This window comes from Oryza glaberrima, chromosome 9 (genome assembly GCF_000147395.1).
Source record: "Oryza glaberrima chromosome 9, OglaRS2, whole genome shotgun sequence".
Lineage (NCBI taxonomy): Eukaryota > Viridiplantae > Streptophyta > Magnoliopsida > Poales > Poaceae > Oryza > Oryza glaberrima.
The window spans coordinates 19,672,259-19,687,603 of record NC_068334.1 but is presented as its reverse complement, the minus strand read 5'-3'; the positions used below and the strand labels follow the sequence as shown (position 1 = coordinate 19,687,603).

At 44.1% G+C, this 15,345-nt stretch overlaps 2 protein-coding genes across 2 annotated transcripts; both read left to right on the top strand.

Moving 5' to 3' along the window:
• The first annotated feature begins 4,196 nt into the window (after positions 1–4,196).
• Positions 4,197–8,525, top strand: LOC127784753 (two-component response regulator-like PRR95). Its single transcript, XM_052312105.1, has 8 exons — positions 4,197–4,588; positions 4,968–5,129; positions 5,222–5,352; positions 5,478–5,630; positions 6,304–6,442; positions 6,572–6,893; positions 7,249–7,915; positions 8,016–8,525. Exons 1-8 carry the CDS (start codon positions 4,384–4,386, stop codon positions 8,106–8,108), a joined length of 1,872 nt encoding a protein of 623 aa, XP_052168065.1. The 5' UTR covers positions 4,197–4,383; the 3' UTR covers positions 8,109–8,525.
• A 3,664-nt stretch (positions 8,526–12,189) lies between these two features.
• LOC127783922 (NDR1/HIN1-like protein 26) lies at positions 12,190–12,883 on the top strand. Its single transcript, XM_052311080.1, has one exon. It carries the CDS (start codon positions 12,230–12,232, stop codon positions 12,881–12,883), a length of 654 nt encoding a protein of 217 aa, XP_052167040.1. The 5' UTR covers positions 12,190–12,229.
• Positions 12,884–15,345: the final 2,462 nt, after the last annotated feature.

Genomic DNA, 15,345 nt, shown 5'->3' with positions numbered 1-15,345 from the left:
GAGTATATGTGGCCAGCAGCCAGATGGTTGCATCAGGTAGGATAATAGTAGTAGTGCTCTGCCGGATATCTAGGAAGCTGTCCCCACCCACAGAACTGTAGACCGATCGAGAAGATATTTCGAAAAAATCTAGGACTTGTCAACTGCAGCCACGCAGACCTAGCAAAGATATTTTTGCATCCTAGTTGGGTGTATACGTATCACCGGAGAAAGGAGAACGCCCGGTGCACGCGTGGAGCAACCACACCACACTTCCTCCAACAACACAGCATTCTCCGTCCTCATCACATACGTCATTCAACGTATTAGTAATAATAATAATAATAATTTAGTAGGTAAATTTTTATATATACGTACCTAGCGACTTGTATATTATTATTAAAAAATAAACCTCGATAAAAAAACTAAAATTAAGTCTAAAAAAACAAAATTTAGCAATGCTATATTAGAGAAAACGATGGGGACCTTCCTCCGTCCCCACGTTTCAATCGATCCACCCAAAGAGATCACGAAGAGAACGAGCTAGTAAAAGCTACAGCTAGTGGCCACGGCCGCTTCACTTGTCGTTCGTCTCGCCCGCGAGCTGCTCGATCGATCATCCACTTGTACAGTAGTATCTCGCCGAACCGGTCGGGCAACCACTGTGCCTGCCTAGCTATCGCTTGCTATGCTAGCTAAAGCACCTTTCGCTGATCGATCGATCGAGCGATCTCCCTCTCGTCGGTCTCATTGCGGAATGTCCGATTCTAGCACGGCACATGCCACCCTTGCAAAACCAACCAAACACAACCCATGCTGCGCGAATCGCGATCGAGGCTGTGGATGTGGACGTCCGCTGCGAGCCTGGCCATAGCGCGGAAAAAAATGGCTTTACACATACTCACTCCAAATTAACACGCGAGAGACTGAGAGACAGCCTGGAGATCGACCATAAAAAAGATCGGGGTGCGTAATCGAGATCAAGGCGAAAATATCTCTCTGCTCGCGAAGATATTTCCCGGCGATTTTCACGGGCGGTCCGTGCGCCACCATCGCGGACCGCGGCCACTAGCGGATCGTGCGGCCGTCGTCGAGCGTGTCGCACGCGCGCGTGCTTGGCCATATGTTTGGTCCATCCATCCAGCGTTCCAGCGGTCCAGCCCCCATCCACAAGGAGAAAAACTAGCCATCCAATTAATCCACCATTTTGCCCTCCCAAGTTATAGCTACAGCCACCCAACCGTCAACCAGTCATCGATCCACCGCCCGAATCGGCGACCCCAGCGACGAAAAGCAGAGGCGCACACAGTTTCAAAATATCTCTGCATCCAGTACTATCCAAGATGCATGACTTAAATCTAGCAGCAACAACAAGAAGGTCATCAAATTCGTAGACAGGTTTATGCCGAGCCATGCCGCGCCACGTGAACTCGACCCCCCATCTGTCCATTTATAACTACTGTACTGTAGCTAGTGCCCCACGAATATTGCGATATTGTTGCTTGCAACTTTGTGGCAAGTCATTTCGCTTTGTTAATAAGCCGTAATACTGTCCTTTCAAAAAAAAAGCCGTAATACTAATTAGAGATTCGAAAAACAATTTATAAATAATATCTTAATTTGAAAAATCATTATAAAAAATAACCTGTAACGAAAAAAACTTAAAAATCAATTACAAAATTAAAACTTAAAATTTAAATTTTGGCCAACAATCTGTTCAGTTGATGTCATTTTGGACCATACCATTTTTAAGATAAAATTAACAAATATACGAATGCATTTAATTTGTTACAAATATCGGCAATACTTTTTTTTGCAACAATGCATTTAGCCTATTTTTGATAGTACTAGATATTAAAAATAATTATGCCGATAACAATCTGAACATGCCCTAATAAACCAAAAAGAATAAAAGATGGTTGGTAGCAGCTAACTAGTTTGCTACTACCATGCATCCAACGGCGAGCGTTGTTAGTCCGTCAAGATATTTAGCGAGATGGCGTGCCATGTCATCCGGTCAGTTTGGTTCCCGTGAGATCGATCGATCGAGTCCTACCTTGGAGGCTCAGAAACATGGGGCGGCCGGCCACGCCAAGTGGGTTGTTTCGGAAGCGAGCGAGACCCGCCGACCCCACCACCGACGACTACCACCACACAAAACAGCCGCGACGCGAGCCGGTCTATCTGTCTCCTCCTCTCGGCAACGAGGCAGCATCATTGCAACGAAACGGCCAATGGCCCGTGGATTATCCACGGCATGCGGTCGCCGCCACTTGTCTCTAGCTCCATCGGTTAGCTCCATCGGTTAGCTCCATCGGTTATCCTAAGAGCAGGTACAATAGCACACAGGCTATAAGCCAGCTGCAAATATATTTTAAGAAAATAAGTAAGGAGAGTGAAGGGTAGTGTGCTACAGATTTATAGCCAACTGTAACATAGACTCTAAGATACAGTGTGTATATGATAGGTGAGACCATGTATTAATAGGGCAGTATGTAAGTATTATATGAATAAGCTATTAGATTGGCTATAAATGAATTGGAGCTAGTAGCTGGCTATACTATTAAACTTGCTCTAATAAATCAAAATAAAAGCTAAAATTTTAATTTTCAAACTTGATTTTAAAATATTTTCAATGTAATTTTTTAACGTTACCTTTTACGTCGTTATGAACAAATATATAAAAGTTTTAATTATACATTATTTTTTTATAGTAAATCAAAACAATTTATTAGAAAATATGGACAACCGATAAGACTCCTCATCTCTTCGTCGGTCGGAGCCTTGAAATATCTAGCGGACAGAGCCAATGTTACGTACTACTACTATATGTAGTATTACTGTACTGTTTGTGGTAATTGTAGCTTAACAATGTGTAAGTGGAGTACAGCTGCGGCATTATTCGACGTGGATCGAATCGGAGCTCGTGGCGCAGGATGTGTGTTGGCGGAATTTGGATATTCTTCGGGCGAGTGTATATTGTTCGGCTTGTTCGAAATGTTGTTTTCACTAGTGCTACTAGTGTGCTACTCCTATATGGAGTAGTACTACTAGTGTACTACCTCTTTTTTGCGCGCGTGTGTGTGGGTGTTGATGGTGCATGGAGCCATGGAGGACACAGACACACGGATGGTTGATGTAGGCCAACACTTGGTCGAATCAACCTCGTCCATTCTTTTTTGCACCCCGTCTGCCCATCTCAACAAACAACCACTCTTTAGTTTGTATTCACAATTTTCCCTAAAAAAAATAAAAAGCATGCATTCACAATATTACTACTGAGTACCGACAACTTAATATGACAAGCTACGTAATTTTGCCAATTACCACAACACTATATTAGTACTATTAATATGTGGGTGATAAGGAATCATAAAATTTAGCGAATATTTTTTGCTTTGCAACTTGTATGATCAATTATAAGGAGGAAACCTAACGCTTCCAGAATCCTCCTGATAAATATCTTCACATCCGTCACGGGCTCGCTCACGGTGTCAAAGGTTGTCAAATGAGTCAATTAGATATTTCCAACCCACACTAAACCCATTCCGTTCCACCGCCCTTAAACCATACTTAATCCACGTTAATTATCCTCCACCACGAGTCCCCACCCGCCCAGATATTATCGTGGACCGCACGAAACGCCAACCACTAGCCCACCCCCCCCAAAAAAAAAAAAAAAACTCGCACCGCTACACCCGGGCCCACCCCGCCCATCCCCAGCCGCACGATTAAACAAAGCGGAGGCCCACGCGCCCATCCCCAGCCACACGATCTCTCCCACAACCCCCTAGCCTCGCCACCCGCCACGTGTCGTCCCGCGCGGCCGCAAGATTGGTCCCCTTTTCCTCCGGGCCTACCACGTGTCCCTCCCGCGAGAGAAAATATCGGCCTCGAGAGCCCTCGGCTCCTCGTCGCGATCTCGCGGGGGAAACGGAAATATCCCAACCACTGACGCCGCGCACGCCACGTCAACGTGGGGCCCAGCCCGCGCGCGTGACGTGGCGGCCCCGCCCACCGGTCGAGTGTAGTACAGATATTTCGTGCGCGGAGCTCGCTCACGTGCTCCCACCCCCACCCGCCACCGCCTCGCCTCGCTCGCCCACTGGCGGGTGGGTCCCGCTGGTTGACTGGCCCACGTGTCGGTGACGGGGAGTTGCGTGTGTGGTGGTGTGGGGGTATATACACACGCCTCCTCCCCCCGCTTCGGCTTTGTCGTGTCGCCCACACTGGCATTTGGTTTTCGCGAACCCACGAACCAATCCATTTTCCTAGTGGCGGGCTCGAGGAGAGAGAGAGAGAGAGGAGGAAGAGAGGCGGTTGCGCCTTGCGCGGTGAAAGGGTAGTTACCGCCGCGGGCGACTCCGGCGAGGAGGGGCGAGGGGCGGAGCTAGCGGCGGGGGAATGGGGGGAGGAGTGGAGGAGAGGAAGGTGGTGGACTTGGAGGACGGGGACGGGGAGGAAGGGGAGGATGCGGCGGCGGTGGCGGCGGGGTCGAGCAGGGAGACGCGGATGCTGCCGAGGATGCCGGTGCGGGTGCTGCTCGCTGAGGGCGACGACTCCACGCGCCACATCATCTGCGCGCTGCTCCGCAAGTGCGGGTATCGAGGTGAGCGTCTGTGCCGCACAGTTTGTTTTTGATCCGGTTAAATTGGTTGACTGCTTTTGTTCATTGTTTTTTGCTCGAATTGTTGTCACGAGTGGCTAATCTCACTAGTGAAGTTGCAAAGTATATTTGATCCTTTTTTTTTCCTGAAGCAAAATGTTTACCTGTATATTTGATCCTTTTTTGGGACAGAGTTAGAGCTGAAAAATGCAGTTTCCTCTTTTAAAACAAAAAAACAAAGCAAATTTATTTTAAAGTACAGTTATTTAGGCACGTTCCTTCTTTTTTGATCTCTTGGTTTGTTCGCGTATTCTCTGGGATCTTGGTTAAATTATACTATTGTGTTTTTCGTCGATCTTATGCAACATATTTGGTCTTGCAGTTGCCGCAGCCTCTGATGGTGTGAAAGCGTGGGACATACTAAAGGAAAAATCTTTCAATATAGACCTTGTTTTAACTGAAGTTGAACTTCCCTTGATGTCTGGGTTCCTGCTGCTCTCCACGATCATGGAACATGACGCATGCAAGAATATCCCCGTCATAAGTATGTATCAAACTTGACTCTATGCCATGCCTTTCTCATATCTTTCTAATCCCATTACTCCATCTGATGCTTCATTTTTCTATTGGTCTCAGTGATGTCTTCAAATGATTCCGTTAGCATGGTTTTCAAATGCATGCTAAAGGGTGCTGCAGATTTCCTTGTTAAGCCAATACGGAAGAATGAATTAAGGAACTTATGGCAGCATGTTTGGAGAAAACAACTGGTAAGACCACATATTTGCAACGTTTTAGCATGACTACATTTGCTTTCTCGTTTTTATATATTAAAATTTGGATTCTGCATTTTTCACAAAACTAATCAACAAACTTCAATTACTCTGTTTTACAGTCCAGCGGTGTTCTTGATGTGCAGCATACTCAACAAGAAGATAATCTTACAGAAAGGCATGAGCAGAAGGCCGGAGTGACGAAAGCTGAACATGTGACTGAAAATGTTGTCCACAAGAACATGGAATGCAGTGAACAAGAAAGTGATGCTCAAGTAAGTTTTAGAATCAGTTAACATGACGTTGTCTACCTGTTCTTTCTTCTTCCTGCTCATGTTTGCCCAAAGATAGTCTTGCGTACAAAATTTCAATCATTAGCCACGTATGGGATTTGTGCTGTATCATTTTGCATTGCCCAGCTATGACCGAACTGTAACACTTCCATCACCTGATGTTTTGGCCAAAAGCAGTTTCATTACCCACACGATAAAAATGGTATTACTTCATGCAAAAGAAGTATTTAGCCCTTCAGATCTGCATCAATGTTGGTGAACTAATTTATCAATTTTTCAAGTCAGGTGGGTAATGGAACTGTGTTTTGAGTGAGAATAGTATTTTCTTGTCAGCGAAATGTCACAGTTCGGTCCTCTTGGGTATTGCAAAATGGAGTACATATGACAACAGTAAGGTAAGTTTTTTTGGCTGCTTGCAGGATCAGAATACGGTCCACACGAACAGTTTGATAAAGCCTATTACGGAATACTTGTTTGTTTCAAGTACTGGATATTTGATGTTACACACTTGAACTGAATCTGTAGCATGTTATTGTCTTCAAGACATCATACTGCATAGTCTTTATATCCTTAGCAGTAGGGACTGTCGTTATTATGCTGAGTTCAGATCTGTTCGCTGTTGTTCGTGGACTGAATTTTGGATCCCCTCTTGCAGAGTTCATGTACAAGGTCAGAACTGGAGGCTGACAGTAGGCACACCAACAATTTACTGGAATATAAGCAGCCAATGGGAAGGCATTTCTCCAAGCCTGACCACAAGAACACCGAGAAAAATGGAGGGACTAAAATTCATGGTAATAAAACATCCTTCATTCTTTTCTCTGTTATTTCCATATCATTCTTCTACACTGAAAGTGGTCATATCATCAATTATCTTTTGAATGCATTTTTTTTCCTGATATTACCTCCTCCTCGTTTTGCAGCATCTAATGATGGCAACTTGATTCCACGGAGGGAAGAGGATGCATCACCGAGGAGGATGACATGTTCAAATGATATTAATTGTGAGAAAGCTTCCAGGGATATGGAGCTGGTTCATATTATTGACAATCAGCAGAAGAATAACACACATATGGAGATGGATGTTGCGAGAGCAAATTCCCGTGGAAATGATGACAAGTGCTTTTCCATCCCAGCACACCAGTTAGAACTTTCTCTCAGAAGATCTGACTACAGTAGATTAGAGAGCCAGGAGAAAAATGAACGAAGAACACTGAACCACTCAACTTCATCTCCATTTTCCTTGTAAGTGTTTCTTACTGTAATGTTTATTCTGTCATTCCTAATTTGTGCATGGTTGTTATGTTCGCGTTGATGTATTTTTCCTACTGGTATAACAGAAAAAAAATATCGCCTTTGATATTTCATCATTTATTTACCTACCATCATGCGTAGACATATTTTACTTTGATTTGCTACAGTATGGTCTTGCAAGCATAGAATAAAACATGAAATAATATGGAAATAGCAGAAATTTTTGTATGATCTCTCTTTTTGTGCATTTAGATAATCTAACTTACTGGTTAACTTGCTCCTTTACACAGTTTTACCAAGAGCCAACATATGAGATCTCACACTTCCGATCATTTCTTGTTCATAGGTACAACTGCAGGACAGCATCATCTACCATTAATGCTGGTGATGCTCAGGCATGCAGCACCTCGGCAACACATATAGATCTTGAAAACAAAAATGGAGATTCCAAAACTCCCTCTCAAGACAAGAGGGAAACAAACCAACCTCCCATTAGAGTTGTACCATTTCCTGTTCCTGTTGGAGGACTAACATTTGATGGGCAGCCATTCTGGAACGGTGCACCTGTGGCATCCCTTTTCTATCCACAATCAGCTCCTCCCATTTGGAATAGCAAAACATCTACCTGGCAAGACGCAACCACACAAGCAATTTCTCTGCAGCAGAATGGTCCAAAAGATACGGATACTAAGCAGGTTGAAAATGTAGAGGAACAAACTGCTCGGAGTCATCTAAGTGCTAATCGGAAACATCTCCGCATTGAAATTCCTACAGATGAGCCGCGGCATGTTTCTCCAACCACCGGTGAAAGTGGGAGCAGCACTGTGCTGGACAGCGCCAGAAAAACGCTCAGTGGCAGTGTCTGTGACAGCTCTTCCAACCACATGATTGCCCCTACTGAATCATCAAATGTTGTTCCTGAAAATCCTGATGGTTTACGCCACCTGAGCCAACGAGAGGCTGCACTGAACAAGTTCCGGCTTAAGAGGAAAGACAGGTGCTTTGAGAAGAAGGTAGGTCACAAGCAACTAATCTTGCCATTTTATTCCAATCCAATTTGTTGTATTGCTGAATAGTAGAAACTGTGGTTTACATTTTTACATTGCTGTGCAGGTGCGATACCAGAGCAGGAAGCTACTAGCCGAGCAGCGACCGCGGGTTAAGGGTCAGTTTGTTCGGCAAGATCATGGTGTCCAAGGGAGCTAGGGCTGTCCAAACTTCAGGAGATTGCTGTGCCACGGTTATCCTGGTGGTCAGTGTCAGATTTTGTTTGAAGAGTGAAAGTATGATTGCCCTGGCCTACAGTCAGCAGTGTATGGTGGTGTTGCATATATATACAGGCTAACTTCGTGTGCTAGGTTAGGCCATGGACCTCGTACATTGTAGAGTTTGTTAGTAGGGATCATATTTTGCTTCAGATCTAGATAAGCTGCGTTTATCATGTAGCACACGTATTTATGTTTTCTAAATTGTATCTAGCCAACAGTTAACGTGTAAGCTGGACGTGTGTGGATGTAAGGTGTCAAGGATATCCAAAGACAAAGTTCTTTTGTACAGTTTCTTACACTGAACATCGTTGGTGTAGTTTCATACTTTCAGTAAAGCTTGTGATGCTTCCGAAGATGTGTTCTTTTGTGAAATGTGTACGTTTTAACAGGATGAAAATTGGTATTGCTCCTCATTTTGGCTCGGTTAGTGCACGTCGTTCCAAATCGTTATGGACGCCTGCTGGTCGAGAAGTTGTAAATTTAGTACTACATATTTTAAAGTTGAATTTACAAGTATTCCGGCTAGCTACTGGTAAAAAGTTCAAAATTTTCCTATGAAATTTGGTAATTGGCCAGTTCCAAATTTTACCGTGGGCAGTTAAATTTCACTGGAAGTCTGGAACACCCGGCAGAAAGGATGACGTTGAGTGTTGAATTTCCTTCCCTTTGGGATGGCAACAATAGGCCCAATAATTTGACTAGTCCAAATCTTTTGTGGGCCAAGCTTGCTTCATTTCCCGTGGACTACAGCCCATTGGCATTAACGCCACTACTTCAGTAGCATTGTCGAAATGTACAGGTGATTCCAAATCATCTATTAAAATATTTTTTTCAAACTTCTACAAATGCTACCGGCTTCCTTTTTTTTTAATCTTTTTATGACTAGCAATAGTGCCCGTGCGTTGCAACGGGAAAAACATCGTTTGATAGTGTGACACCTTGAAAACCTCAAATCTGTAAAAATCAAGTCTAATTTGGTATATTAACAAATAGGTAGAACCGAGTCTAATTTGATCAATTAGCATAGGATTTAGGATTTAGTTTTAGATTTATTTTTCGAGCCTACATAGGAGTTTATCCGACGGACTTTAATTTGAAAAATGTGAGCCACATTGTTTGATCAAATTTGCTTTCGGCCCAGGTCTTCCCAAGCTAGCCCAAACTTGGGCTTGCCCATCTTCGGCGAGTTGAGTCATCAATTCGACGGCCCGCAAGCTGAGCAGCTGAGCGTGGCCCCACATATGCGGGGACGGTCCAATGCACTTCCACGGCCCATTGGGCGCAGCGTAATCAACGGCGGCGACAGCCTGACGCTAGGCGAATCTGAGCCGTCCGATCTAATGGACGGCTCCAATCGTCCCTGCCTCGGATGAAGCACCGACCGGGAGAGAGGGGCAAAACCCTAGCTCCCAAATCGCTCTCTCCTGATCCAATTTCTCTTCGACGACGAGCCAGCGGAACGACGGCGGTCTGGCAAGCTGGTGCGTGCGTGCGGCGACGACCGCCGAGCGGCTCTTGCTTCGCCGGCTGGGGGCGCACCCGAGGGTGACGCAAAGCCATGCCACGACATCCGCGGTCTGGCTAGGTGGGCGTGCAAACGGCGACGAGCGCCGAGCAGCCTGGACCTCGTCGGCGGTAGGGGCGACGCCAAGCCGACGCTTCCCGTCTTCGGCAAAGGATGGTGGAGGGGTGCTCCAGGACAGCGCGCACAGGGAACCCGACACGACTGCGAGGAGGTGAAGGTGCGGCGGTGCCGCTTCCTGGAAAGCTCCGGTGAGCTCATGGGCTTCAAGTCCAATAAATAACCCGAACCCTTAGCTTAATTGATTTGGATTTTGACTCTTATGGTTCTTACCCGAAATTAGGGTTCTTCGAATTTAGAGAATTTTGTCGAGAAATTTAAATCTATTTTATTCCTTCTTTTCGAGTTAGGGGAGTTTCAATATCGTTTATCCTCTTTTAATTTTGGGAACATCAATCTAGTTTATCCCTTTCCTTAATTTCTTTCTTTTTTTTCCCCTCGGAAAGATTGAGATTAAGATAAGATACGATTTTTACGCATGACGGAAGTAAATTGAATCAAACTTTTTTTTGTTTTAATTTTTTTTCGCCCTTTTTTTTTGTTATTACGGACAACGGAAACGTTTTTAATTTTTTAAGTAATAGAGATAGAGAAGATAGAGATATATAGTATCGTGTCAAATATAATAGGATTCGATTTTTTTTACCGCGTCACATATAATTCCTTTTTTTAGAATCGGACATATTTGTTTTTTTTTGCTCTTTTTTTACCGCGCCAACGAAATCTGATTCGTTTTTTTGGCCGGTCTTTTTTTTCACCTGATTTTTTTTTCGCCTGTTTTTTTGCGCCCGTTTTTTAGAATCGGATAGATTCCTTTTTTAATTTCTTTTCTCCCTTTTTTTACCGTGGAATCGGATTCGTTTTTCTTTTCCTTTATTGCGCCCTTTTTTTATATGACAGATTTGGTTTTTCTTTTCTTTGTTCACCCGGTTTATTTTCGTCCGTTTTGTTTTGGATCGGACAGATTTTTTTCGTCCGGTTTTTTCGCTCCTTTTTTTTGACGGACCTCTTGTTTTTATTTTTTAAGTAGTAGAGATGTGGTAAACTGTCATCTCGCCTAGGCGGGGGGCACACGACACGAGAGTTTGCTTTTTAAGGCTGTGTTCTTACCCTAGGTTTTCCAACTCATCTCTCTCGTTTTCCGTCTAATGGACTGTTCTGTTTTCCGCCTATCTGGACAGGTTTTCACGCGTTAATTGACCATTCCGTTTTCCATGCGCACTGTTCCGGTTGAGAACACGCTCCAGTGAACATAGTATAAGGCTTCGTTCGGGAACCCTCACTCCCTGGCACGGAAAACAGAGCAGCGATTAGCGGGTGATTAATTAAATATTTGTTTTTTTTTCAAAAATGGATTAATATGATTTTTTAAGCAACTTTCGTATATATTTTTTTTTTTGCAAAAAACGTACGGTTTAGAAGTTTGAAAAGCGTGTGCGCGAAAAACGAGGGAGAGAAGTTGGGAACGGAGGTAACTAACACAGGGTGTGTTAGAGCAAGTTCAATAGTACAGCTAACTACTAACTCCAATTCATCTATAGTTAATCTAATAGTTCATTCATACAATAGTTACATAGTACACTATTAATACCTGGTCCCACCTGTCGTACACACACTGCGTCTTGGAGTCCGTGCTACAGCTGACTACAAATCTATAGCCCGCTGCACTTCTCTCTCCTTATTTAACTCCTTAAAATATATTTGCAGCTGGCTTATAGCCTGCTATTGTACCTGCTCTTAAGAACCAAAAATTTTTTGCCAAAAATATCACATCAAATATTTGGACACATGCATGGAGCATTAAATGTGGACGAAAAAACCAATTGCACAGTTTGCATGTAAATTGCGAGACGAATCTTTTGAGCTTAATTGCGCCATGATTTGATAATGTGATGCTACAGTAAACATTTGCTAATGACGTATTAATTATGCTTAATAAATTTGTCTCGCAACTTACAGGTAGAATTTGTAATTTGTTTTATTATTAGTCTACGTTTAATACTTTAAATGTGTGAAAAAAAATAGACCAGTAATTGCATCCAGTGGTATTCCAGTGAAGCCTCCATTACTTCAGCAGATCCCATCATCCATCGTCTGTTCTTCCCAAAGTACTCACCACGTTTCGTCACACATGCTTACGTTTCAATGCATGCAAACGTCCCTGCCAGCTTCTCTTTCCCAGGTTTCCAGCTCAGTACTCCGCCCGCAACGCCGCAGCCAGCGTCACAGCAGCCGCAGCGCCTATTGGCTTCTTCTTTCTACCGCCGCGCGCGCGAGCCACCACCCCGTTTTGTCCGAGCTCGCGCGCGCGGCCGCTTTTCCAAACTGCTCCCGAATTCGCGATCCATCCATCCACATGGCTTCCTCCTCCGCGGCGCCGCCTCGCGTGCGTGACGTGACGACGCGGAATAATACGCGAGGTGGAAAGGAGGAGGACGCCGAGACGAGGTCGGGACATAGCTGGCATCGTCGTGTCGATGGACGTCTCCAGGAAGGCGCGGTTCTGCGAGGCCCACCACCGGGCTCGCCGCCTCCGCCACCTCGCCACGGCGGCCCTCGCCGTGGCCGCGCTCGCCGCCGCCGCCGCCGCGCTCGTGCTGTACCTCGTCTACCGCCCCGTGATGCCGCAGGCATCCGTGCCGCGCGCCGCCGTGTACCGCCTCGCCCTCGCCAACGCCTCCTCCTCCGCGCACGCGCTCGCCGCGAGCGTGCAGTTCACGCTGGTGCTCCACAACCCCAGCGACAGGGCGTCGCTGCTCTACGACGGCCTCGTCGCCTACGCGTCGTACCGCGGGGAGCCGGTCATGCCGCCGGCGCCGCTCCCGCCCGTGGCGCAGGACCGCGGCGCGGACGTGGCGATGTCGCCGCTGCTCGGCGGTGCGGCCGTGCCGGTGTCGCCCGACGCGGCGCGCGCGCTGGCGGCGGACTGCGCGGCGCGGCGGGTGCAGCTCCGGCTCGTCGTCATGGGCAGGGTCAAGTACAGGAGCGGGCCGTTCAGGAGCGGGTGGCGCGACCTGTACGTGCGGTGCAACGTCGTCGTCGGGCTGAGCACGGAGGCCGCGGTGGCCGGCGACGGCGGCGGCGGCGACGTGCCGCTTCTCGAGTACCCCCGGTGCGCCGTGGATGCTTGAGGCTGCTTCGATCGTCTGCTCTGAATTCTGATCGATTTTGTGGTGGAAAATATGGGATTTCACAAAGAATAAATGTTATATTTTACAAACAACTCAGTACTCACAACTCCAATAGTGCGGAGGCCCGAGTTTAGTTCCAAACTTTTTTTTTCAAACTTTCAACTTTTCCATCACATCAAAACTTTCCTACACATATAAACTTCTTAACTTTTGCATCACGTCGTTCCAATTTTAACCAAAATTTTAATTTTAACGTGAACTAAACACACCCTGAAGTAGCTAGTACAACTCCAAATTACTAGTACCTCGGATTTCATCTAGCAGTTTGTGAATTCCATTCTTCCGAAATCCAGATGAACGCTGTTTTTTAAAAAATTCTTGTGATGGACCTGCCCAGCCATGTTCAAATCTTACACTTGCCATAAATACTTGCATTTACAGAAACATCAATAACTACTTTGAAAGTACTTATAAAGGTAAGGTATGCGCTCATTAATTTAGGGACTGGCTAGTGAGTTGTCGACAGTTTTTGAGATTCAAAACTTTCAAATTTTTTAACCACAGGGTCTGTCATCAACCGTTACAGGAAAACGGTTCCACACTAGTACAAGCTAGTACGCATGCTTCTAGTACGCATGCTCATGAAAAAAAAATGTAATTCTAATTTTACATAATGTAACTACTCTGTAACTAGGGTGTAACTGCTATGTAACTACTCTGTAACTAGAGGGTAAGTGTTATGTAAGTATATTAAAGCACGATGACAATATCTATAGGACGTTCGATAAAAACTAGGTACCAAAACATTCAAAAAAAATTTTAGCATTTGTATCCAACACCAGCATCATTGCTAGGCAAGCCCACAAAGAAAATAGAAATATAATAAGATTATCCAAAAAATAGGGATCTGCTATGTGGTTACACGTATGTAAGTATGCAGGTTACTGTCTAAGTATCATGTAACTCTGCTTTCAATATCAATAGTTCAGCTGGCTCAGTGGTAGGGATGCTACTCTAGTCAATTGGAGGGGAAATGATCGACTCCCAGTACAGCGTACTGCTTTTTGCTATTTTCTTTCATCTCGCACGCACGAATCTCGGAGTAAATCCGACGACTGAAAAATTGACAGTTTTCCTCCCAGAAAACTGTCGCAAGTTTTTGTATTAATTCCGTTAATTTATATGACTATATGAGCATCCGCGTATGCACTATGTTTCGAAAAAAATCCAAATGAAGCATAGCTTAGCACTCAATTCATGAACTTTTTTTTGCCTCATAAACTATTAATGATGCTTCCCTTTACCACTTAATAGTATTTCTCTTCTTTATTTCTCTTTTATACAAGCTGTATTTTAAGCTAAACTTCTTAAGGCAGAGATGGCACTATTATTAAAGTTCTAAAATATTTTCATAACTACTTTCTTTAAACTTAAAACCTCGATGTTTAAATATGTTCTAGTGTTTCTAACCTATGTAAACCATGATAAAAAAAATTCAAAATATATTGAGAGATAAGTTATAATGCATCTGTCGATCCTTTTAGATTTAGTATAAAATACGACATATATAGAGAGGGAAAAAATAGAAATACAGATAGGGAGTCAGTTGAACCGTTTTAAATAGTTTGAGGTGTAAAATAACCCAAAAAATTGCTTAGGAGTGAAGTACTCCAATGAAATAATTCGGGAGAGTAAAATTGAACTTTCTATTTAAAAAAACTTAGTAACATAATTTTTCCGATGTAACCCGTGCTTTTTTGGTCCTAATATTTTTTTCGCAAAATAAATTAATACAGTAGGTTTCTAAGTAGATTTCTGACATGAGAGAGATAACCTTGTGAAAGAAAATCTCTATCTATAATTCTTCCAAAGTCCTGTACCATTTCTTTTGTGGATCTAAAAAAACCATTCCTTTTGTGGTGCATCCAAACAAACACGGTTGAATATTTCTCAAGTTTTAGAATACTCAAGGATTTAAGGAGAATAGTTCCCATGAGGCCATGATACCGATGTAACGTCCCGGAATAATTGATTGATGAAAAAAAAAAGAGATAAGAGAAAAAGGTAGTGGGCTGGTTTCTTTGCTTGTGGGCCTAGCAAAGCAGGCTAGCTAGCGTAGCGGTCGGCCTTGGGCCTTGCTTGGTCCATGGCGAGCAAGCAGCGGTGGTGCTTAGAGCTTACGTTACGGCAGCAAAGGCAGCGGCCAACAGCTGCTGGCATGCTGTAGCTAGCTTTTAGGCTGAGTTCTTTTCCGTAACTTTAAACGATAACTTTTTTTATTTTTGATAACACTTTGTCAAAATGCTAAGTGATATATTTTGTGAAAAGATTTCTATATAGAACCTTTTTCTAAAGATTAATAAATAAATCAGTTTATCAAATTTATAATAGATAATTTCAATTAATCATGTACTGTTTGAACGGAGCCTTAGTACCATATCCGTGGTTTGGCTGGAGATATA

Bases quoted from the DNA above. Each gene is read 5' to 3' on its own strand.
- LOC127784753 (XM_052312105.1), top strand. From the start codon at position 4,384: ATGGGGGGAGGAGTGGAGGAGAGGAAGGTGGTGGACTTGGAGGACGGG. The intron at 4,589-4,967 runs GTGAGCGTCTGT...TTGGTCTTGCAG, and splicing joins CCGCAAGTGCGGGTATCGAG to TTGCCGCAGCCTCTGATGGT. The intron at 5,130-5,221 runs GTATGTATCAAA...TATTGGTCTCAG, and splicing joins CAAGAATATCCCCGTCATAA to TGATGTCTTCAAATGATTCC.
- LOC127783922 (XM_052311080.1), top strand. From the start codon at position 12,230: ATGGACGTCTCCAGGAAGGCGCGGTTCTGCGAGGCCCACCACCGGGCT.